This window comes from Lagopus leucura, unplaced genomic scaffold (assembly GCF_019238085.1).
Source record: "Lagopus leucura isolate 7727_CA_CO unplaced genomic scaffold, USGS_WTPT01 Super-Scaffold_806, whole genome shotgun sequence".
NCBI lineage: Eukaryota > Metazoa > Chordata > Aves > Galliformes > Phasianidae > Lagopus > Lagopus leucura.
This window is the reverse complement of record NW_024962260.1, coordinates 3,091,656-3,116,324: the sequence shown is the minus strand read 5'-3', so window position 1 is coordinate 3,116,324 and position 24,669 is coordinate 3,091,656. Positions and strand designations below refer to the sequence as shown.

The 24,669-nt window shown below is 44.7% G+C and overlaps 1 protein-coding gene across 1 annotated transcript; it reads left to right on the top strand.

Annotated features, from left to right (window-relative positions):
* The first annotated feature begins 1,583 nt into the window (after window positions 1-1,583).
* Window positions 1,584-24,609, top strand: MYO1H (myosin IH). Its single transcript, XM_042865738.1, has 32 exons — window positions 1,584-1,626; window positions 9,598-9,756; window positions 10,147-10,262; window positions 11,034-11,232; window positions 11,683-11,763; window positions 12,193-12,372; window positions 12,701-12,799; window positions 12,956-13,069; window positions 13,290-13,361; window positions 13,935-14,054; window positions 14,434-14,501; window positions 14,801-14,906; window positions 15,291-15,371; window positions 15,834-15,925; window positions 17,346-17,440; window positions 17,645-17,691; window positions 18,149-18,229; window positions 18,701-18,806; window positions 18,948-19,065; window positions 19,325-19,438; window positions 19,879-19,955; window positions 20,256-20,324; window positions 20,768-20,852; window positions 21,048-21,207; window positions 21,323-21,406; window positions 21,835-21,928; window positions 22,388-22,443; window positions 22,549-22,684; window positions 22,836-22,903; window positions 23,249-23,346; window positions 23,974-24,073; window positions 24,252-24,609. The coding sequence occupies exons 1-32, from the start codon at window positions 1,597-1,599 to the stop codon at window positions 24,273-24,275; spliced, it is 3,129 nt and encodes a 1,042-aa protein (XP_042721672.1). The 5' UTR covers window positions 1,584-1,596; the 3' UTR covers window positions 24,276-24,609.
* Window positions 24,610-24,669: the final 60 nt, after the last annotated feature.

Genomic DNA, 24,669 nt, shown 5'->3' with positions numbered 1-24,669 from the left:
CCCCCATTGCATATCTCTCCAACTTGTGAGCCCTGGTGCTGTGACACAGCTCCAGTCTCCCCAAGCCCTGCTGCCATGTCACATGCAACTTATTCCTGGAGCAGCTCCTTAATGGGCTGCAAACCGCCTGGGACACAAACAACATCTTCCTATCTGATAAGCTTTTATCTTTGGGTTTGCAGCTTGCTGTGAGGTGTGGAGGAATTTCTCCTGTTTAGAACCAAGCTTTCCTCATGTTCTCTGCTCGGAGCTCTTTGGGGACTGTGCTCCAGGCTGGGGGGAGGGGATGTGGCCACCTGCCGTGGAAATGGAGATTTTACAAACAGAATGAAAGGCGAGACAAAGGCGACATTATCTGCCATGCGAGCTGTTGGGGACCGAACAGCAACTTGCATATGGTTCGAGTTTGGCACAGCCTTTATTTTTATCCTCAGACAGGACTCCCTATCTGGTTATTTACTGTATTAATGACAGGAGACAGAATTACAGCAAGTGGGCTGAGTGCATTCATTACTGTGATAATTGTTGCTCCATATGAAGCTGGGACAGCCAGGCACTGTACAGAGCCCTGAGTCTGAGCACATGAGAGCAGATCTTGTTTTCAAGACAGCCAGGAACATGGACTTTAATAGTAGCACCTGATTCCAACAAATTTGTAAACCCAATAATTTCATACGGTTTTTTAAGATGCAGTATAATAAAATAAAAAAGCATTTGCTGATGCATTGGTCTCCCATTTGTTAGCCTGCAATTACCATCTAACTTGTGAAAACACAAAGTCATGCGATTCAAGGAGAATTTATTTTTTAAAATTCAAGTATTAAACACAAAAATCTGCTTGTAGCAACCCAAGTTCTGTATATTCTGCATATGCTATATATAGGAGAATGGGAAATGGCTTCAAACTAATAGAGGGGAAATTAGGTTGGATATAAAGAAGTATTTACACTGAGGGCAGTGAGGCACAGCGCAGGGTGCCCAGAGAGGTGGGTGGTGCCCCATCCCTGCAGACATCCAGGGGATGGGGCTGTGAGCACTGCTGGAGCTGTGGGTGTCCCTGTGCACTGCAGGCAGTGGGACCAGGTGGCTTTTGGGGGCTCATTCTGAGTCAAACCATTCTATGATTCTTTTTTTCTCTTCTCTGTTTAGCACAAATAATTCCATGCACAGTATATTACTTTTTTTTTTTTTTAATGTATATTGCACTTTCTTCTTAAACGTTGCTAACTTATTAAAACAAAACATTTCTTCTTTTCTATGGGATGGAAAATGAATAGATTTTACACCAGCTGCAGCATGGCAGTCATTTTGTAAAGGAGCACAGCTGAGATGGTATTACTGTTTTGTTGCTGCTTTAAAACTTTCCTCTCCATGTAGTACACCTTAGTACTTAGTACACTTGTTTTAGCAGGTCTTCCTTGGTGCAGATGATTACATTTCCCTGTGTCAGCCTTTTAATTATAGGATCTACAGCTGAGTTGCTTCTCTCTCTATCACCTACTGCTGTAGCAGTGCGTAATGCAGTTAGAGAATAATTTGCTGTTTCAGAAGGTGGAGGCTGATTTTTTTCCTTTTCTGCTTAGCTTGTTTTAGGCCATGTCTTATGACAATATGGAGGAAGTGAGGGTAAGTTCAGAGCTCTTTGTAAGTTTTTATGCCAATGTGTGTTCCAGCTAAGTTAGGAAGGACTGTTCTGTCAGCAGGCTTAGGTGCCTGGTTGGCACTGTGTGGGGAATAATGATTTTCCTTCCTGCTTGAAGGAAGAGAAGGAGAACTATATCTGGGGTTATTTGGGGTGAGTGGCATGGTTAAGGAGGAGGGAAGGGGCTAACTGTCACCTACTCAAAGAGGAAGAGCAGATGCTGTTCTTGTGTTCAGTGGAGGAGAGGGCCTGGAGAGGTGGTGGGGATGTCCTGCTTTGTACCCAGCAAAAGTAACTTAGATATCTATGTTTCTCTACTTCTTGCTTCTCTTCTGCCTCTATTCTGGTCACAAGCGAACAGCAGTGCTGTTACTTGCTCTCACATGTTCTCACAGCGTGTCCTATCAGCAAAATGTCTTCGTGCTTGACTATTGCATTGAAATGCTTGTTAGCTAAGTGCTTTGTGTGCGTGGTGGTCCAGGAAAGCTAAACCAACAGGGAAAGTTGGATAAAGATGTTTGCTGAATTGACTTGAAGAAGGCTTGCTGTTTATTCCCAAGAATGTTCCCTTGCTGCGTTGCAGTTGCCTCTCTAAAGTCTGCTGGAATAGTATATTTACCAATAAACTTGCAGCTAGAGAATGAGGCTGAACTCATAGCCTCTTCAAATAAACCCTCAGAGCTTTCCCTTCCTTCATCCAAAACTGCAGCCTTGGCATCTGGTGCTTCTTCAAGCCTGACAAGCCAGGCTTAGAGTAAGCACACACAGTAAGTTAATGTGAGCATGTGGGTGACCTTTGCTGTAATTCACATGGATTGGATCCTGCATTGCAGCCTATGCAGGTGACTGGTTTGCAGCAGCTGTCAGAAGAACCCCTGATTTTTCTCAGTTCCAATACAAAGGTAATGGCTTTTACTATGGAACTTAGGCATTGGCACATGTTGCCTGGGGAGGTGGGGATGCCGTGACCTTGGGGACTTTTGAAGTCAGGCTGGATGGGGCTCTGATCACCCAATGGAACTGTGGGTGTCCTTGTGCACTGCAGGGGACTTGGACTAGATGACCTTTAACGGTCCCTTCCTATTCAGTTCAGGGATCTGATGCGGGGACGACGGCTTTTACTGTGGGACCCTGTGCTGGAATTTTGGTTTAGGTTTATTGTTGTAAGCATTGCCCAGCTAGTTGGCTTTCAGCTTCTACATCTCTTGAGAGAAGCAGTCGTACAGGCCAACCTTCCCTTGCTTTCTGACATCTAAAGTGTTCTACCCTCAGGATTTGTGCTGGAGTATCTGAGGTAAACTTGTTGAAGTTCTGCTGAATGCAGACTGAGCTGACAAAGGGAATCGATCATTCCTTGCACGTCTGTAGTGGTTTTGACAACTTAGGGGTTATGCACTGGGAGTCAGATACTCTTAATGCACTGGTGCCTGCTGACAGTGCTATAACCTGGGAGCGCTGGAAGCCTGGAAGTGGGCTGGGAGCTTTAGGAAGGACTGCTTTCACCAACCTGGCTCGGAAGGAGCAGCGCTTTCGGCCCTAACCCAAAACACGAACTGCTCATATTAACCCGACAGGCAATTGTTTTATTAAAGCTGATGTGCTGAATGGGACTCTTTTTAATGATATTCTTTACCTGTCTCATTGTGTTAAAGTGGGGAAAGGACGAGGGGGGGGGGGTGAGGAGCACACAGCCCGAGGAGGGCGAGTGGTGGCAGGTGGGACTGAGCACCAGGAGCAGCTCTGCGCGTTGAGCCGCCCGGCTTAGCCCGTGTAGACCGCATAACAAGAAAGAGTTGCTAAGAACAAATCTCTATTGTTCGCTGTCATCTTTAAATGAGTGTCAAAGTAGGCAGGGGGGCTTTGACCGTTAACCGCACAATTTAGCCTGCCCGTTGTGTCCAGCAGCCCCCACCTCCTTGGAGTTTCTCAGATTAGAAAAGAAGGCCTCAGTCCCTTATAAATGGGCCAACTCTTCTCCTTTGTGTGCAGACTGCCCAGTGTGAAATCTGCAGTGACGTTAAATGTTTTCTAATGAATAATTACTGAAAGGAAATGGAGGAATATATGTGTAATGGATTGTAGCGCATTAAAATGTTTTATTTTGCGCACAAAAATGTTGTCCTTCACAAGCACCACGATTGTTTCAGAGAGCCTTTTGTGGGGGCTTGATTCTCAATGGATTATCTGTGAGCTCTTACATTTCCAATAGAAATCAAAAGGGTCCTTTGGCAAACTAATGTTTTTCAAAATGGCAGCCATGAAGCCCATTTAGTATTTAAAGTTTGGGTTTTAAAGAAATGTTTGAACTCTAGAGATTTTCTCACTTTTTTCTTTCTTTTGATTTATGAAAGTGAAGTAGTTCACCTCGACCTCTCTTCTATTGAGAAAGACAGACAGTCACCCTTTAACAAGTCTATAGTGGGCTATTCCCTGGATACAGACAAGAGGCCTTAAGAATTGTTGGCGTTTCCCTAGGCTGTTGATTAACCTTAAAACCCTCTTATTCTGTATTCTTTTGAAAAAAAATTAGGTTACAATGTGTAAATTTTTCCACAGTATAATTGTATTTATGAATTCTGCTGCCTTGGGACATCCCGAGCTACTGTATGTGCTTCTCAAGTGCAGCCTTACAGACCCAAGACATACCTTCTTTGGCACTGCTGCTGTGTTCCCAAGTACAGCTGGTGTGCAGGGCTTTGGTTTCTGTAAAAATGTGGTAGAGGTTTCCAGGGATGTAGAGGCTGGTCTAACTGAAATACCTTTTAAAAAAAAAATAAAAAAATTAAAAATCTTTTTGATGCTGCAGTCATACAGATGTAGCATGGTTACTTGGTGTGGATCTGATCTGCTTCTTTGGTTTTTATGTGCGCTTCAAGTTTATTTGAAAATTACTCTGAACAGATTAATTCTTATGAGCCACACCAGAGCATCTACAGCAGGAGGGAAGTATTTCCCTGGACTTGCCATTATTCTGGTGCAGTAATGCATTGCCCCAAAACTTATTGCCAAGCATGCAGCAGTACCGTCTCCGTGATGACTGCAGAATCTGGTTGCCACTCAGGGAGGGCAGGAAGGGGTCCAGGCTGCTCCCAGAGCAGCTGCGCGCAGCCCTTCCACTATCAATGGCATGCTGTGAACCTGGCCTTGGGGTTGCTGCTGGGTTTGAGGGAAGATGTAGCACTGCTGGTGCCCATCTTTGCTCTCCTGCTGACTTGGCCATGTAAGAAACAGCCTCTGTTTCCAGCTGTGCTGACTCTAAGGACATCTTTCTTAGCCCTTTCTATACGGTCAAGTTCTGTTACTGCCTTTCTGGACAGTCTCTTTGGAGAACCTTTAGCAGAGCAGAGCCCAAGGAGTTTCCTCAGTGTAACCCTTGCAGTGCCTCCATCCTATTTTGGCAAGCCTTAATGAGCAAATTCCTGTTGAGCACGAGGGGTGCAGGACCGGGTCAAGGAGCGCTGCCTGTTGCAGTCAATGACTATTTCCAAAACAGAGCTTTGACGTTCCTAAAGGAATCTGTTAGCGGTGCTGCTCCAAGCTCATCTGTCTTCAGCAGGCCTGAGACTCACTTCTATTTTACACCACATGGCTCCAGAGATGCCTGCTTTCTGTGCTGCATTCCTGTGGCATGAACTTCATTTGCTTGAATCTCAACAGGGTAACAATAGAAGAACAAGTTGGGTATCACAATGGATTCCTTAGGATGCCAGCTGGAGACAGGGCTGAACAAATAGACTGAGCTTGCCTTAGGGTTGCTGTGTCCAGAGTTAAATAAGGCTCTGGCTGTCAGTGGGGGTGGGAAGCCTTATTGCAGAGATCGTAACGCAAGTGTGCTCTTGTCAGTAAGAATTATCTGACCCTGTTAGCAAAAACTGATCGATTCTGTTGGGAAACAGATGTTAAACAGGTGGTTTTCCATTTCTCTATTAGAAATACAAATTAGTGGGTGTTAAAATTTTAAGTCTTTTGAGTGTTCTTGTTACAATCTAGCTGAGGGCAAATTGAAAATGTTTTTGTCCTACTCATCTCCTCAGATCTTACTGTTCACCATTTTTCCTCAATGACTCTGAGCCACAAGGTAAAATCACAGAATTGTAGGGGTTGGAAGGGACCTCCAGAGATCATCGAGTCCAACCCCCCTGCCAAAGCAGGTTCCCTACACCAAAATATTTAACTCCTCGATGTTGCTGTAAGACCAAGCACAGCTATTTTGTGGTCAACTTTTGTCTTGCCCTGAGCTCTTTCTGAAGGACATCTCTGTTACTCGGAGAGGTTAGAATTGGTGTGAAACTTTTAAACATAAAGCTCATAAAGGGTTTGAGCATCACCTAGAGTGTGTGGTTGAACAGAAGTGAGAGGATGCTTGCTCGTGGGTCGCTGGCTGCCCAAGTAGAGGGGTTTCATTCTGTTGGCTGCTTACGCAGAGAAGTAGCCATGGGAAAATAGTCTGTTGCTGCTGACTTTTGGGTGGGTGGAAGGGGAGGAAAGGAAGGTCTGGCATTGTCTGGGAGCCAGCAGTGACCGTAGTGCAGGCTGTAGCCATTTTGGGGTAGTGGGTCAGGGAGAACCCGCCTATTGCAGGGGAAAACCAGGGGAAACTTTGAGTGCGAATTAAAATGGGTTTCGCAGTGACCTCTAGTGGGGAGCGAAACTGAGAGCTGCTGGAAGGGATGAGCCCGTTCAGGAGCGGTGTTTTGTACCTGGGTTTGCTCAAATGGTGCATCAGGAGGGTTAGAGCCTATTTCTTTGCCTTCAAACTCCAACTTCATCCTTGGGATGATATTTTACAGCACCTTTTAATGAGTCCTTAAGCATAAACCTCATCGTAGATCGACTGTTGACCGCGTGTTAGATAATTCATTAAACAGCAAGGATGTTACGATCCCTGCCTGAGGAGGAAGGCACACAAACAGGACACACGATACGTGGTGTCAGCGGGCCTTCCCTCTAGCCCTGTTAACTCTTCATGGAAGAAGCACGTTTTGGAGAAGGAGTTGGCAGGAGATGGCACATCTGCTTGGGTGACAGGTAAAGCACGGAGGAAAGAGGCTTCTGAATGCGTAGTGTGGTGCTAAAGGAATCCAACATCTCATTGGGTTGGGATGGTTTGGGGGAGAGCAGAAGAGCCCCAAGGAGATTTCTGCTGTTGTAGGGGAGGTGGGTTCTTACGGATGGATCCAATAGATCTGGAGTTTGGTGGCATGTGTGGCATTTTGGTAACGGTCTGGGTGCTCACCTCTTTGAGTGGGTATGAGGTTATGTGAAAGATGCTCTGGGACATATGGTGCCCACCTGAGGCTCCCGACTCTGTTTGCATGGGGGATGTGTGGCATGGTTTGTTTCTGCAGAGCTTCCAAAATAGCGTTCTAACTGTTCCTCTCCTTCCCCATCTCTTCAGTTCAATTGCATTAAATCAAAGGAACAGCAACATTAACTTAGCAGCCTGTTGAAATGGAGTTCTGAGCCTTTAGCAAAGATGAGTAATAATCTTCCAAAGTTTACTTGATTTTTTTTTTTTTTTTTTAATTTAATTTTTAATAACTGTTGCTTGCCAGGACTTGTTTCTGTGTTACAAACTTTGCCTAACACATTGCCCTGTTGCTCCTGACCTTGTTTTAGCCCCTGCTCAAGCCACAAGTCTCATGAAATTGTTTTGATCCAGTTTAGCTCCTCGTGGTTTTTAGTGTCTATAGACAAATCCCTTTGGGAAAAATGAAGCCCTCACTGTAACCAGGGATAGGTTTTCTGGTAGAGCTTGTGTCTCAGCAGGCAAGGAAGAAATCTCCTGGTGCTTATAGTTAAGTGATGAGGAAAGGAAAACAATCCTTTTTAAAAAGAGCAGTCGACAGCACCGTGCTGGGGTAATGTGTACTGCTGATGAGCCCTGCAGGGTATCTGTTACTGAGGATGACACCAGGTAAGGACGAAACTCCCAGGAGTGGGGCTGGGGCGGGAGGCGGTAAGCTGTGCTGTGATCATAAAATTGCTAGACCTCAGTGATAGCAAAATGCTCAAAATCCGAGCACAAAGCAGCCCAGAAAAGAGCGTGGGATTTTTTTGTCTGCCAGAGAACAGAGGGTCACTTAGCAATTAACATACGAGTGAAAGAATTAGGTTAAGGAAACCTGATCAGCTAGATGGCTGCTGTGGTTTCAGCCTTCCTCTTTCAGGTCTCCAGGCTTGGAAAGGAGGTAAAATTCTCTTGCTCAGGTTGTCCTGAGTGCAGGCTCAGAACAAACCCACCCGAAGTGCCAGCAAGCATTGTTTAGGGACATCTCTCTGCCAAAGTGATAAACTCTGACCTGGTCAGACAGCTCTGTGCTGTGGCCAAATCAGAGTGGAAAAATGAGCATCAGCTGTTGAGGGCAAAAATAAAGGAAAGCAAGGTGATGAATTCCTTGTATGAAGTTAGCATAGTATGACTTCATAAAGTGAGTTAGGATTCAAATAGCATGTTGTCAGAACATCTTTCTCTGTGGTATTTTGGTACTGTTGCTGCTGAGCATAAATTTGCAAAGCTCAGACCATTATTTAAGTAACATATAGGTGAGTGTTAAATTCTGCACTAAAAAATGGAACATATTAAAATCTCTGTTTAAGAGCTCTCTGACTTTTGGTCAGCATATTATGAGCTTGGGCTTTAGCTCTTTATTTTTGTGAAATTATGCATCTAAACCTGCCAGCTTTCAGTGTTTGATGTGCTGTCATCCTCCAGTGAAGCTATGCAGGCTTGCAAAAGCCAACCTCCAAAGTCAGGGCTTGCCAAAACTTAGCAGAAACATTTTACACCGTGCCTTCTCTCCTAACGCATGTTCAAACCCTGACACACTCACCTCTTGAGCACTGGAGCAGCAAGATGTAAAAACTCCAGTGTCTTGAGGGCAGTGTGGGAATAGCAAACGTGCTGGGCTTGTGTGCACGTCTCTGCAAAGCCCAGCAGTGCTAAAAGGTAAGTTGCTCAAAACGTTAATTTCTATCGTAAGGAAAGTATTTCAGCAGGAACTATTCTATGAAATGTGTAATCCCCAGGTCTTTATAGTTAATAATATCCTATGGTGTGTTTATTTCTATAGAATAAAAAAATATCTTGCTTGCTAACATGAAATTATCAGTTTGTTTTAATTAAGAAACAATAAGTGTGTGGTTAATTTGTATAGCCCTTGAAACAAGAGCTCGATCCTCAGCAATATTTTCAATATAAGGTCAAATTAATTATAAACAATTGAAAGTGGAGTGTGCAAAGGAGTTATGTTCTGTCAGTGATGTCCTTTCTGCCTATTTCTGCCTTTTGAGAAGCAGGTTGGGCGGCTAGTAAAGGTTTAGTGGGTTTTATTCCAAATCTCTGCTTAATCAGTTTTATCACATCAATGGACGGGCTTTTCATGTTGCAGATTTCTTGCTGGTGTGTGGAGACATCTGCTGCCCGTATTTGAGAGCTGCTTATGGAAGGCATTGGTAGTAACTTAGTGGTCTTGCTCCGGGTAGTATTGTAGCACTGGAATTGGTGGTTAGAGGTCAAGGCAGATGAACGTCAGAGGATTCTCGGTTCTGATGGGTGTATCTGTGGGAAATTCTAACCTGTGTATGGTAGTCGCTGGTGGCATAGAAACCAAAAGTGTGTCTGGTGCATTCCACTGACAGCTGCAGACCTTGCAATTACTTTGTCTAGGTGGAGTTAATGATGTTTTCCAGGTCTCACTCAGATCTTTGGAGCTGGGTTTCAAACCACTGTTCCCATGGTGAAAGCTGCTGGAAGCTTTGGGTTTCCTCTCTGATCGTAATGAGTCTTAAAATTCTTGATTGTAAAGAACTCCATGGGTGCTCACTGATGTGAAACACCTTGGGGAAGGTGTTAACAACACATTGACATTACCTGTACTGGGTTGATCTGGCCCTGAGGTACGGGGAGGTTTTGACTCTCTCCTAAGCCTATACCATGCAACCCTTGTGTTTAGAAGGAAGAGGTGGAAGATAACACTGACATCATCATGGAGGGGGCTCTGATAGCCCGGGACAGAGTTGGGGTGCAGGACTTTGTGCTTCTGGACTCCCACACCAGTGAGGCTGCTTTCCTGAACAACCTCCGCAAGCGATACCAAGAGAACCTCATCTATGTAAGTGCCTGCTTGTGTGAGTGCTGCTGAGAGTGCTGTTCCAACTTTGGTTTCACTGAGCATTGAGACAGTAAGCCTTGATTGATGTAGCTGGTACCCAGCAGGGTGCTCACCCAGTAGAATATCAAAACATAGTAATTATGTATGCTGTAAGGCTTCATGTTTGTTTTATGGTTCCACTCCATTCTTACAGGGTTGATTTTGAATGTTTAGTGTTGGCTTTTGGCTTGGAAATGAGGAATTCTGGTTTCTTTTGGTTTTGTTTGTTCTTCTCACAAGTTCTGTGCCATCTTTTCCCAAAATGTTGTGATATACATGACTCTTCCTCAAGAAGCTCTCTCTGTGGTGATGGTACTGATTTCCCACATCTATGCATTTTTCTCCTTGCAGACATACATTGGCACTCTTCTTGTATCTGTCAACCCTTACAAAGAGCTGGATATCTACACAGTGACCCAGATGCAGCTTTACCGAGGGGTGAACTTCTTTGAACTGCCACCTCATCTGTAAGTAGAATCCTTAAGACTTCAGCTGATACGAGTATATGGGATGTTGTCCCTGGTGCTGTGTATGAGCTACAAGGATGTGTATCCAGAGTTGCAAGTCTGGTGAACGTTTTATATTCCCATCTTTCTGTAGGTAAGGTTGTATTTGTCTTCTAGCTGGCTATGAAAATGAAAGAGAACAGAAGGGCTGAGAAATAGTGGTGGGGGACTACAGAGGAAGAAAGTCTGAGATAGTCTTGCAGGCAGTTGCAGGACTAGCTCAGTACTCATGCACAGCTCTGCTTGGGCTTCAGACAGGGAGGGAATTGAAAATTCAGGATTCTGAGTTGAAGTTATTTTGGTGTTTGGAAACTTTCAGGTGATTTGAGGGGTTGAGGTTGATAGGTTTTGTTTTTGTTTTCCTTGTTTTTCTTCCATAGGTGGCATATTTGACAAGGACTCCATTATTATCTTTTTATATATTTCTATAAGCAGGAGTTGGATTTTTTTGCTCCACTGGAATAAAAACTGGCTCCTCTGACCTGGAAGGAGTCAATAGTGTATATAAGTAACATTCATCATAAACATACCCAGCCCATTCAAATCCTATTTTGACAGTGGAAAAAGAATGAGCTTTGTCTACCTCTCAGAGGCTGAGAGACCACGGGTAGCAGACTGGCGTTTTGAGCTCTGCTTTCCCATCACGTCCAGTGCCTGAGATGTTAGCTGGGGAGTACACCCCATTTCTAATGGATGTTTCCCCTCTGAATCCTTCTTGTGACTCTTGTTCAGATATGCCATAGCTGACAATGCCTACCGGGTGATGTGCAGTGAGTACAACAACCATTTCATCCTCATCTCTGGGGAGAGCGGAGCTGGGAAGACAGAGGCTTCCAAGAAGATCTTGCAGTACTATGCAGTCACCTGTCCGACTACAGAGCAGCTGCAGGTCGTCCGTGATCGTCTGCTGCTGTCAAACCCTGTTCTGGAGGTAAAAACTGGATGAATGTAATGTAGAAAAGCTGCTGATGGCCTCCTTTCATGAGAATTTCCTGTCTGCACACTTGCACCCAGGAATGGACCCTTGTTTTTATGGTTTGCACACATAAGTAATAGTGTAAATTAGGCCTCTTGGTAGCATAAGCACTTAACGTTTCTAAACATTAAGTGGTATTAAACTTGTTTTTATGCAGGAGGATAGCTGGAACTGGGAGCATGGGGAAACTGTACAGCATACAACAGATCCTTATGATGCTGTTTACAGTCATGCTAGAAAGAGGCATAATTTGTCTAGCTGAGGTCCATATTAAAGCTACAAAATATATTAGTTTGTGTTTGCTTAATTCCTGTAAATTTTGTAATAGGACTTGACTGCAGCAAACCTTTGTCCTGTTACATCAAGTTCTCTGTAAGTGACTTGATGTATCTATTTTATCCATAGGCTTTTGGAAACGCAAAAACTCTGCGGAATGACAACTCGAGTAGATTTGGGAAATACATGGACATCCAATTTGACTTCAAGGTGAGAACAAACTTAATGAGCCGCTGTTCAAACAAGCTCCGTCAGTGAGCCTCTTGGACGCATACCAGGCAGCACAGGATTTATTAGTTCTTACTGACACTGCAGATTTCTGACCTTATTTCTAGAGGTCGTGCATTCTGTGAGTGAGGTGACTAGTTATACATCCCGAAAGCTTCCTACATTACTCAGAACGCTGCCAGTACTTGATAGGATTTCAATATATGTAGTTGCAAAGGGTGACTTGCACTAGAGGACAGGAAACTCTTCAGATATATCTGAAATTGCTGGTGGATACTATCCCAGAAATCGAAGAAGACAACAGGAAAGAAACAGTGCATTTCCTGCATCTCCTGGTGTTGCTGCTTGCTCCTGTGTTGGATGAACAGCCGTCTTGATTCTGGTGTTGGTCTAACTGCTTCATTTTGCTAGGGAGCTCCAGTGGGAGGGCACATCCTCAGTTACCTGATCGAGAAATCCCGAGTTGTCCATCAAAACCACGGAGAGAGGAATTTCCACATCTTCTACCAATTATTAGAGGGTGGAGAGAAGGATCTTCTCTGCTGGCTTGGGCTGGAGCGCAACCCTCAGAAGTATGCTTATCTCATCCAGGTCAGTGAGAATTTGACCATCTCTCTATTTTATGTCTGGAATTGTAGGGATCTTTTGTTACCATAAAAACAGAAGATGGCTGCAAGCCTGTGCTGTTCACAACACTCTGCCATTTGGTGGTAATTGCTATCCAAGTGCCATGTTTCAAGTAATTGTTGCTGAAAGGGCTGATCAAATGAGTTGGTTTCAGGTTTAGGAGTTTAATAACCTTCCTGGAGAGCTGCAGGCTGCATCTATGCAAGCTGAGGAAATGAAGTATTATGGCCAGGCTGCGTTTGTTCTTGATAAAATCACTTCACTACTGAAATTTAGTAATTCTTTCTCCTAGGGTCGATGTGCCAAAGTCTTTTCTATTAACGACAAGAACGACTGGAAAATAGTCCGCAAAGCTTTTTCTATCATTGACTTCACTGAAAAAGATTTGGAGGTATGGAAGTCAAAAGTCCATCCAGTTGATGGAAAGTGTCTTGGTTGGAAGATGTGTCTAAGGATTGAGATGTGTTTATGAGCATGTGCAGAACATTGGCACTGCTCCATGGAGATGTAGGAATTTGTTTTCTAACAGTGTATCTCCCATTATTAGCATCTTTTTGGAATAGTTGCTAGTGTCCTGCACATTGGGAACATTCAGTTTGAAGAAGATAGCAATGGACATGCCATCATTCGCAACGGCACTCAGATCAAGTGGATTTCAAAGGTATCTCTCACCTCTTAGACCATATCAGCAAAACAAATAGTATAAAGAAAGCCTGAACTTTCTTTGGGTCTGTTCGCAGAAGTGGAATGATAGCAAGAACTGGGTGTTTGTATGGCTATAAGCAACCTCAGACTGTAGGCGATGTGCCCTAGTGATCACACGGTAGTGTTTAAGCAGCTTCCTGCTGCCCATACTGAGAGCAGGGTTTGTTTCTCTGCAGCTCCTGGGTGTCCACTTGTCCATTCTGCAGGAAGCCCTCACCCATCGGAAGATTGAAGCCCGCTCTGAAGAGGTACTGAGCAGCTGGAAGCAGTGCAGGGACAGATGAGGAGCTGTGCTCACAGTGCTGTTTCAACTGAAACAGATTAATTTGGCTGTCCTTGTCATCCATATTACCTTGCCCTTCTAGCCTGAGACTTTAATAGAGCGACTATTTCAGTTTTGAATATTCTGGCTGAATGAACTGGTAATTACTAGAAAGCCAGGAACAGGGACTTGCAAGCAGCCATGAGTTTGAGCCAAACAATTTCCATTTGTTTAGTTCCTGGAGTGCTTCTTGGGAAACCAGACAGCATAAATAGAGAAAAGCACTGTGTAAACTGTTCTTTGAGCAGTTTGTACTAAGTTTGATAAAATGAAACTAAAAGAAGTGAGGAAAGGCACTCCCAGTTCATCAGGATGTTTAGTACTTTCCAAAGCGTAGTATTGCAATCCTGCTGATGTGGCACCAGGCTGAAATAATAATGGGAGAGGAAGCTGTAGGTAGAGTTGCTGGTTCTCTGTGCCTGAAGTATGAACTAGTTTTGCAGAAGTTTGCTGTGCTGAAGTGTGTTCTTCATTGCATCTGGTATATTTTTATTTTTAGGTCTTAAGCCCATTGAATGTCGATCTGGCATTCTATGCTCGGGATGCTGTAGCGAAGGCAATTTATGGACGGACTTTCACTTGGCTGGTCAACAAAATCAATGGCTCCTTAGCCAATAAGGTTGGTTCCTTGTCTGATGTCCTCTTGGAGCTCCTCCAGTAAGGCCCAACTGCACATGTGAGCAAATACCCCATGCTCAGCAGTGTAGGATCGTCCCACAGCTCTGAGTTGAAAAACTTCAATGCTAGGAAAGAAGTGTGGAAGTTGGTCTGTTAAGTACTTCTTGTACTGAGTTTCCTGCTTCCGTGTGTCCACTCACAGTGGTGATGGGTTTGTGGTTGGACTTGATGACCTTAGAGGTCATTTCCAACCTTAATTGTGCTCTGATTTACTCTTTTGGCATCTCGAAGTAGAAGTTTAAAAAAGAAGAAAGAAACACAAAACTGTGTAGGGAAGAAACTTTAGCTGAAGCAAGAGTTACAAGTTGTGTCTTTAACAGGATTCAACTCGTAAGACTGTCATTGGCCTGCTGGATATCTATGGCTTTGAAGTGCTGGACACAAACAGGTAACAGCAGTTTCTGAGAACGGGGGGCAATCTGTCCTTGTGGCAGTGGGAGTGTGTGCTGAATCCTACAGGACTTTTTGAACATAGTCTTGTCCCAGCAAATCAAGAAAGGTGGCTGCAAATGCTCTGGGTTAGCTCAGTAAGTAAACAAAAAATGTTGTTGCTTTTTAATAAAAATTCTGAGGCTTAATCTATAGAGAACTGGTCTGTTTGACTGGAAAACAGTAGGAGGAGGTGGGAGAAGTAGAACTGTGTCCATGAATTGATTAAACAATATTTCTCATTTAACAACTCTGAAGCTTTGAGCAGTTCTGTATTAATTACTGCAATGAGAAACTCCAGCAACTGTTGATTGAGATGACCTTAAAGGCAGAGCAGGAGGAGTACGAAATGGAAGGAATAGAGGTAATTCATTATTCTCCACGCTTTTGTTTCTTTGAACAGCCACTGCACACATTGCTTTTCTTCATTAATGAAGAAGGCATCTTGCCTGTCTCAATTGCAGTGTTTCCCTGGGCCATGTGGAAAGCTATACTTTGAGTATATGCATGGTTTCATTTTAAATCCCATGTAAGCTTATTCTGCTTCAGTATACTTTGTATTCTTTCTACCAAGGAGATCATTCCCAAATCTGTAGAGTTCATTTTTGCATTGCTCCTGTGAGAGGTGTAAGATAGCCAAGGATCTCATTCTGTAACCCTTTTGAAATTTAATTTGGCCTAGACTTAATTCACATCTCTGGAAGGGGAAGAACATTCCCCTGTCTCTTCTTTCTCCTCTTATTTCCAGTGGGAACCAATTCCGTATTTTAACAACAAGATCATCTGTGACTTGGTTGAGCAGAAGCATAAAGGAATAATTTCCATTCTGGTTTGTACTACTTAAATTATCATGCTTGCCTGTGCTCTGCTGTAGTGGTTCATAATCAGTTCCAATTATCTGGTGGTTCTGTGTTATTCAGGATCTGAACAAATAGACCTTGTAAACAAAGACTGATTCATCCAGATAAAAAATCCTGTAAGTCTGTCTGGATTTTGGGTCTAGTTATGTCATCTTTTTGTTTAAACGGGCTATAAACAGTAAAGGATGAGTCAGGGCATTGCCAAATCTGAAAGAAAATGGCAGATCTGATTTACCTTGATTTATTCTGTTAGTTCTACTGAAATCAGATAAACAGAACTCCATGTTTAACCAGGAAACTGCTTACATTGGGCAGACCTCGTTCAATTGTAACCAAATTCTTTAGTTTTGCTGAACAATGTGGTGCTAAATGTTTCTGAGGAGGGAATTGTCTGTTCAGAGCATCCTTCTGCCTGGTGCCTGCTCTTTCAGGATGAAGAGTGCTTACGGCCTGGTGAAGCAACTGACTTGAGCTTCTTGGAAAAGCTGGAAGAGAAAGTAGGAGACCATGCCCACTTCGTGACGTATGCATTTATGCTTTGCATCCTACCACAAAGGAAACTTTCCCATCTTTTACCCATAACAGAGCAGAAGTTGGACTCAATAATTCTTACGGGTCTCTTCCAACTCAGGGTGTTCTGTGGTTCTGTGAGTACTGGGGGAGGAAAAAGTTTTGCTCTGTACCAGAGAAAATCAAGCAGCCTGTCTGTTGTCTACCACTGTAATGCTCCAGTAATGTCTGGAGGTATTACATAGGTTGCACTGGGGAGCCTTGCTTCATTCTGCATTTGTGTTTTGCAGAAAGAAAGAAAAAAAGAAAGAAAAGGGGCTGCCTTTGAAAATATTGGATTGCTTTGTCCCCTGCTGACCAGGGGAAGCTGTAGGTATCGTGAAGAGGAGCCTAAAAACCCCGAGCTGTATGGTGGATGTAGATTTATTTTCAAGAGTCCATTTGGATATATATGTGAGCTTTAGATCTGAAGAGGAAAGGAAGACACCTTTGTTTGCATCCCCCAAACGATCAGTACTGCAGCCAGGACTCGGTTTGTGTTATTTGCAGATCCTGTTCTGCTGGCGTTGGTGGTGGAGTTGGTGTGAGGCTGTTCTGGCAGTTCCCAGCAGAGCCCTACTGAAAGGCTTCTGCTCATCATCAGTTCAGAGTCACGCTGCTGAACTGTCACTTTCTATGTTTCTGGACCATCAAAGCTGAGTGGAAAATCTGTAGCCAACTTCCTCATTGCTGCAGTGTGCCTTAAAACTGCTCTGTGTGATTAGAAGTGTTAAATGGAAACATTAGCACTACTTAAATAGGAGACATACATGGCAATGCTCTTGGAACAAAACTTTTGGTGTACTGATGTGCTGCTGTGACACAGCTCTGTGCTACTAGAGATTGCTTGCAAAGCTGAGATTTGTACTGTGAAGTTGCTCTTTTTCTTCCCAGTCCTTACTTTCTAATATCTCCTGCTGATGTTTACAACTGTGATTCTTCCTTATTTCTATTCTTGTCCCTAGGGTACAGTTTCTCAAACGATGCTTTTCCTCTGGTTTTGGTTTGAAGTTGAGGAAAGGTGTGATCTTCTTAGCATGTAGGCTATGAGAATGTATTTAAATGAATGTTATAGGGAGAAGCCATCTTCCAGGCAGAGTGATCATTGCCAAATGGCAACGGATGCTTTGCAGATGGTTTGAGGAGTTTGTGGTCAATGACTCCCATTCCCTAGCACTAAACTTGCTGTAAGCTGCTCAGAAAGGAGAGGCAGTTCTTTTGATTATGGGCCATAACTGTATAATCAGAGCCACACTGATAGGAACAGACACTTGATAGACTTCCAGCTGTCACACAGCTGCTTTTTGCACAGGTGTCTTTCTACAGGCTGAAGAAATCCGCTGTTTTCTCTTGGTATTTTTTGCTTTTTGTCTTTTTTTCTTACCTCCCCGTAGTCGCAAGCTTGCAGATCAGAAAACACGAAAATCCATTGACTGGGTGGATTTCCGCCTCCTTCACTACGCAGGGGAAGTCACATACTGTGCAGTCGGTGAGTGTGACCAAGGAGCTGCTCTGCATGTTCCTTGCACACCTGTGCCCATGTGGCAGATGGAGTGTGGGCACTGACTCCACACGAGGGTGCTATCCGTGTGCTGGGCCCTTGGGGTGGCACCCAGCTGCTTCCCAGCAAAGCCAATGCTTGCCCACGTGTGCTATGAGCCTTCTAATGGATCAAAGCCTTCTTTCTCTTCAGGATTTCTGGAAAAGAACAATGATCTCCTGTACAGAAACCTGAAAGAGGTAAGAGCAATAGAAGAGAGTGCTCTTCCCTTAAGCATCTTGCTACAAGTGATGTTTTGCAGAAGCTGTATTTAATCTCAGTAGCAATCAGAAATGTATGTTTCTCCTTAGCATTTGACATTCCTCTGAAACCTGTCCTCCATTGGGATTGAGATCAGTGCAAAGGCTGTTATTGGACAGATACAGCAGCTTCGTGCTGGAGCCATAGGTGTCCTGCTGACCTGAACTTGGGAAATCAGGCTGCTTCTGGCCGTAACTTTGTACATCAGTCTTCAGTGCAGAGCTGTCCAAGCAGGCAGCTGATTTCTGGCTCCAGAGCTGTGCATGTGAAGGGGTCTCTTCTAGGTTTAGCTTCTAGCACTGGAGGCTGTTGCTTGAATCTGTGCTGTGTGTCCTTACAGCACCCTAGGAAGGCATGTATGCTAAATATGACAGTTTCTCACTGACTGTGTTTCAGGTGCTGTGCAACTCTAAAAATGGAATCATTAGAGACTGCTTTTTACTGTCAGAACTGGACAGCAGGAGGAGGCCAGAGACTGTGAGTGTAATGTTCAGTCTAAACTTTTAAGGTTGGTTTAACTTCCCAAGTTTGCATTTCCCTGTTTTTGCTCCTGAATTCAGTGCATTTGTTTTATTTTTGAGGCTTTTTTTTTTTTTTTTTTAGCTTTCTTGTAGGGGAACAGAGATGTTGCTGAGACAGCAGCAAGCAATGTGGCATAGCTTGCTGTTGTTATTAATGCATCATTCTAAAATGAGCTCTGAGCACAGCATCCAGCAGCCTCCGGTGTCTGAAGGGCTACCTTGCGTGTCCAGATGTATGGCAGAGACTCAAATTCTCCAGCTAAGCACTCTGTCCAGTTAGCTCATGATTAACTATGTTTCTGAATTGTGCTAGTGCGTATGTCAGCCTTTCTCTTGGCTGTAAGAGGAGCGCAGTGAATGAGTTGACTTGGATCCTGCAGTGCTTGAGTTTCAAAGCTGAGAAGTCTTTCTCTCAATGTCATCTTAGGTTGCAACCCAGTTCAAAAACAGCCTAATGAGTCTGATAGAAATCCTGATGTCCAAGGAGCCTTCTTACATCCGGTGCATTAAACCAAATGAGAACAAGGAGCCTGGTAAGGCATTAGGCTCAGTGCACTGTTGAAGTAATGGAATGAGGAGGTGCAGGGTAATTTCTTCCATATATCTCCCAGTATATTGACACGTGAGTGGGCTTTCACGTACAGCATTTATCAGTGAATGTGTGTTTACTGCAGGGAAGTTTGATGATTGCCTGATCCGGCACCAGGTGAAATACCTGGGGCTGATGGAGCACCTGCGTGTGAGACGGGCTGGCTTTGCGTATCGGCGCAAGTATGAGCACTTCTTGCAAAGGTGAGCAGAGCTGTTTTCCTGTACAGCCAGAATCTGCCTTCCCATGGAGCTTCAGAGCAAGATTTATTTAGATGTCTGGTCCTGGTTCTAAGGTGCAGAGGCACTGGGCTTTTCCTCTGCACCAAACATAACGTTCATAGGTGGTTTTGATCTGTATCCATGTCGGTCTACTTTGAATGAAGAATAGGAACTGGGGGCTGCTCAGGGAGAAATGCCTCAACATCAATTCACTTCTAGTGATGTCCTGATGGTCTTTCAGATACAAATCCCTGTGTCCTGCTACCTGGCCACACTGGCATGGGCCTGCAGCTGAAGGTGTGGAGAGGCTTATCAAGCACATAGGTTATAAGCCTGAGGAATACAAACTGGGAAGGTAAACTTCTCTCTCTAGTTCTTAACTCTGTTGGTTGGCTGCACAGTGCTTGCCATTCTGATTGTTCTGTCTGTGACCATAAGCCCAGAGAGCTGCAAGATGTGGCAGTGTAAAACAGGTCCCTTAATTTGTTCTTTGCCTAGCCACAGCAGGCAAAATTGGGCAGAGCTACCTGGGTTCTGCAAGCCTGAGGGTATCTACTTAATGACCTTAAAACAGGGCAAAGTAAACTCACCCTGAAGGTATGGGGCAAGGAGTCCCAGATGTGTGCATCTCCACTTGCTTTTCACACTCTTGTGTTTCTATGGGGCTTGAGTCCAGCATAGTTTCTTTCTCCTCTGGGTTAGGAGGAATGGGTTCCTTTGGCTCAGCACCAAACCTGCTAGTCCAAGACAATGTGGGCTCACTGTGAATAACCTGTTCCTGCTCTCTTTTTTCAGAACCAAAATATTCATTCGTTTCCCAAAGACTCTGTTTGCTACTGAAGATGCATTTGAAATAAGAAAGCACCTGCTAGGTATGGTTCCAGTTCCATTTATCACATAGACAGAAAAGCAGAGGCTGAGTGGGCAATGTCTGTGGGCTCCAGATGCACAGAGATGAGAGCTGAGACTCCTGGTCCTGAGTGTTACCCAATTGCAGCTGCTTGAATCTCCATGCTGAAGGATGTTCTATGCAGGCTACCTTTGTTCCTGCTTTGTTAGTCCTTTGTACCTGGTTGTGCAGGACTTCCTGTGTCTGATCACTGAAGTTAGGAGCTGTGCCTTCAATCTGAGGGATCTTGTTAGGTATAAGCATGTCGCTGCTTCTTTGCCAGTTTCAAGACTACAAGCCAAATATAAAGGACGCCTCGGGAAGAGAGACTACCAGAAGAAGAGAAAAGCAGGTATGGGCTGTGGAATCAAGAGTTGTCTTCTTAGGGTTGTTTTCTGGTAGGAGTTGTAGCCTTGAAGTCATGAATCTATTTTCTTGTGGGTAGAAATTTTTGCTGCTGTGGGTGTTAGGTTCACTAATGGCCTCAGGTTGCTCCAGGAGAGGTTCAGGTTGGATATTAGGAACAATTCCTTCCCCAAAGAGCAGTCAGGCACTGGCTGCCCCGGGATGTGGTGGGGTCATTCTCCCTAGAGGTGTTCAGGAAACGTGGAGCTGTGGCACTGAGGTATATGGTTAATGGGCATGGGGTGGGGATCTTGGAGGTCTCCTCCAATCTTAATATTCTACAGTTCTGTAAAGATCAGCTGAAGGGAAGAGACAGGTATAATTCCTGCCTGCAATGAATTTGGAGGACGGGATGGCACAGGATCTCTGTCTAATACATGACTCTTGCAGCTATCAAGCTGGAGGCTTGTTGGCGAGGAGTGCTGGCACGGAAGGAGGCCAAGAAGAGGACCTGGGCTGTTGAGATCATCAGGAAGTAACTATCCCCATGGGGAGGGCTGCAGGTGGTGGGTCACAGCGTGACTGTGGCTCCTGGGCAGGGAAACCAAGGCACCTTCATGCCTGTTGCTAAACTGTTCCTACTATTAGCCCGTTATGTATCTCTTGTGATGGCTGCCTTGCACTTCCACTGATTGTAACGTGGAAGTCCTGATGTGGGTATTTTCTGTAGATTCATAAAGGGTTTCATCAATCGGAAGAAACCTCTGTGCCCAGAGAACATTGAGTTTGTGCGGCTTGTGCAGTACAAATACCTCATGAAGCTCAGAGACCACATCCCCAGAAACGTCTTGGACAAGAGCTGGCTCCAACCTCCTTCTATCCTGGAAGAGGTGAGGTTTGCTGCAGGCCCCTCATCGTGCACTGACCTTGTTCAGGTTGTAAAGCTACTCAGATGACCACATTGCCTTTTTGATCTTTCTATTGCTTTTTTTTTTTGTGATGTAGATATCTGAGATGCTACAGAAAATGTGCATTAGGAACCTAGTACGGAAATACTGCCAAGGCCTCACTCCTGAGAGGAAAGTGCAGGTAGCTAATGCATGGGATGCAAATGTGCAAGTTGGAAGTTGCTGCACACATGTGATGCATGTAAATTGCCCCCATTGCAAGCTGTTCCTTCTGACAGCCACTGCTCCTGCTGAGCAAATGCTTCTGAGCCTGGGATTGTAATGTACAGGGCAATTCTACAGATGCATAGGTCTAAATCTTGTGATGTTAAATCTGAACGCCATCTAAGTGGAACAGATCCATAACAAGAGTGTCTTCTAGGCTGTTCAGTCCTTATTACATCATTACTTAGTATAATTCAGGAACAAACCAACGAAGAAATGTAGCTTTCATTTGCCCCAAGTTGCACGAGTGAGAGGACGATGCTGTCCACAGCTTACACTACACTCTGTAACTGTTGCTGCTCATGGAGAAACTGAGAGGATAAAGGGTGTTCCTTCTCTTAACAGTTACAGCAGAAAGCTGTCACGAGTGCCATTTTCAGAGGAAAGAAGGAGGGCTACCAGCAGAGCATAAACCTGCCCTTTGCGGACACACGGCTGAGTGAGTACATGTGCTGGGAACCCACCATCCAATTCCTTTGGCCCATTGTGTTTGGTGGCTGCTGGCAATCAGTGCCCCAGGCCATGCCTCAGGCTGGGGTACTCGAAATCCCTTTTTAAGCTAGAAACTTAGGCAAAAAAGGCTGGGACTGATGGGGATACGTGTGTACAGTTCTGAATGGAGCAGAGCTGATTGCTGCAGTGCAGCGTGGGGATCCAGCCTCAAAGTCTGGAGCTGCTGGGGGAGGAGATGTGAGCCTGGGGGATCTGTTCAGTTGGTGCAAAACATCACTGAAATAGACTTAAGAGCGGTTTCTAAACCATCAGTTTAAAAGAGTGATCTAACGAGACAAGGATTAATGGGATTGAGGCAATGAATGCATCTGTTTGGTGTTCCCAAGACTGGTGGATCAGCAGTCTGCCACCTACATTCACAATGTCTTTCTGGTTTGATCCACAGAAGAGACGGATATAAACCCCAAAGTTCTGCAGCTCATACAGGGTGAGAAGGTGAAGGTAAGGAAAGAAAGCTGGAGCTCAGCAGCTGTGTCCACATCCCAGGCCCTGCAGCCCCATGTAATGCCACAGAGGGAGGTGCTGATCCGAGCTCCTTGTTCACAGTATGCAGCTCCTGTGGTCAAATACGACAGGAATGGTTTCAAAGCACGGGAGCGCCTGCTGGTTCTGACCCAGTCCTCGGCGTATGTGGTGGAAATGGCCAAGATCAAGCAGAAAATAGACTATGCCACTTTGAAAGGTAACAGTGCAAATCCAAATGGGGCTGCTTCTGAGGCTCGGTCTGTCCAGGGCGCTGCAAAAAGAATGCTTGAAGCAGTGCCCTCTCTGAGAACGCTTTTTGCTGCAGAACAGCCAGAACAGCTGTGTGTCAGTGTGCTGTTTTTCTGCAGGTATTTCTACCAGTAATCTGGGTGATGGGATCGTGGTCATCCATGTTCCTGAGGACAACAAACAAAAGGTAGAGAGATGAAATATCACTGGTTATTTGTGGTTAGAAACAATGATGCTTCTCCTATTTCCTTTAAAATACTCAGATATATGATTATCAGGGTTTATTAACTCATGGTCATCTCTACTTTTGAATTCTTGTTGTTTTACCATGAAAGCATTCTCTTTTCAGAGCCAAAGTTGCTACAAATCCTAAATAGGCTCTGGAATGGATGTTTAACTAGTCAGAGTTGTAGGTGGCCATTGCTCTGCAGCCAGGGCTGTGCAGAAAGGACTCCTCTGAACACACGACTGCTGGCTGGGTTACATGTGGGTATGCTGCCCACTGACCTTGTGCCCCTCTTTTTGCTTCCAGGGAGATGTGATACTTCAGTGTGAACATATCTTTGAGACGGTCACTAAGCTCTGCATGCTGGCCAACAAGCAGAACCTCGTTAAAGTCGTGAAGGGAAGGTAAGGAAGACAGTCAGCATGACCTGCTATGTTTGTTTTCTGCTGCTGTGACCTGGGCCTGAGGTTGTGGGCTCAGCATCCTCCCAGCAGATCCCATTAGTGCTGGCTCTGTCCAAGGACAGCCTGTGGGGCTGAGCTGGGGGTCACTTTAGGATAAATGCTTCTCCCTGAACTCAGAAGGCCTCCAATTGTGATGGCTGAGTGCAGGAGCCTCCTCGGCCACACCAGCTAAAAGCAGGTGGATGCAGTCCATCTCTCAGATCTATACAGAAATTGGAACTGGCGTATGAAATCTGCACTTCTGTTCCAGCTTTTCTCTCTGGCCTTTGCGTTTCAATTGTAATTGGATTCTTTCTGTTCAGTGGTCTTCTCCAGGTCAGATCTGCTTATCTTCTAATGCTTTATTGCTCCAGGAAAATTCAGGTGCCCAGACTAGGCAGGCATGCTGCGTTCATCAAACCCTCTTGGGCTGTATGGTATAATGCAGTTGTTTAGGAAATTTACCTAAGCTGAAGGGCTCTGATCTTCTAATCTAACAAGATTTGCTAAGGGAACAGAAATAAAGTGGGCTTAGAGTAAAGCCTATTGTGAGGAAAGCACTGCAGAAGTAATTGTCTGTGTTTGCAGCCTTCGGTTTCGCATTGGCTCTGGGAAGGAAGGGACAATGGTGTTCACTGTTGGGCCGGAGCCCCATGTCTTTAAAGCCAAAGATGGACAGCTTACAGTGGTAAGGCCTCATCAGGGCACTGAGAGTATGGCTTTGGCTTTTCCCTCTGATGCTCACCCCTTATGAGAAACACAGTTAAGTCTTGGAAGAGAGTTGTCTTTGTGAAGCAGTTGTGAAATAGGAATCTCAAGGACACGCAGTTTGTGTTTAACTTACTGACTCCTTTCTCTCATTCCAGGTGTCAAACCAGGCAAAGTCTTGATGAGAAACAGTTCCAGTTTCTGGTCATCAGAAATGGAAAGGAGCCTGCAGGCTGTGACCAGCACCTGCAGCACCCCTGCAATCTTTGATGCCATAGGGTTGCTGTGACTTGAGAGTTTGCTTGCATCTTTTAGGTACTTTTTTTTTATAGCTTAAAACTACTGAGCTGTATCTAAATAAATTCATCACCTTGCTGTAATGTTCCAGGATGCATAGATCCTTGTTACATGCTGTCACAGGGTATTGTTTAGGTAGCTGCACAAGTAAAATGTCAATCTGTGCACCTAATAACCTGTAGCAGAGCTCTGAAGGAAGGATTCAAAAGGAAAAGAGTTCTCCAGGCTGTGTTTTGAGTCACTGTACTAACCATGAGAAACCATATGAAGTGCAGGTGA

What these genes read in the sequence shown, in the direction of transcription:
- MYO1H (XM_042865738.1), top strand. Translation starts at nt 1,597, where the DNA reads ATGTCTTATGACAATATGGAGGAAGTGAGG. An exon ending in TGTCAAACCCTGTTCTGGAG is followed by an intron (nt 11,233 to 11,682) that starts GTAAAAACTGGA and finishes TTTTATCCATAG; the next exon opens with GCTTTTGGAAACGCAAAAAC. An exon ending in AAGATGGACAGCTTACAGTG is followed by an intron (nt 24,074 to 24,251) that starts GTAAGGCCTCAT and finishes CTCTCATTCCAG; the next exon opens with GTGTCAAACCAGGCAAAGTC.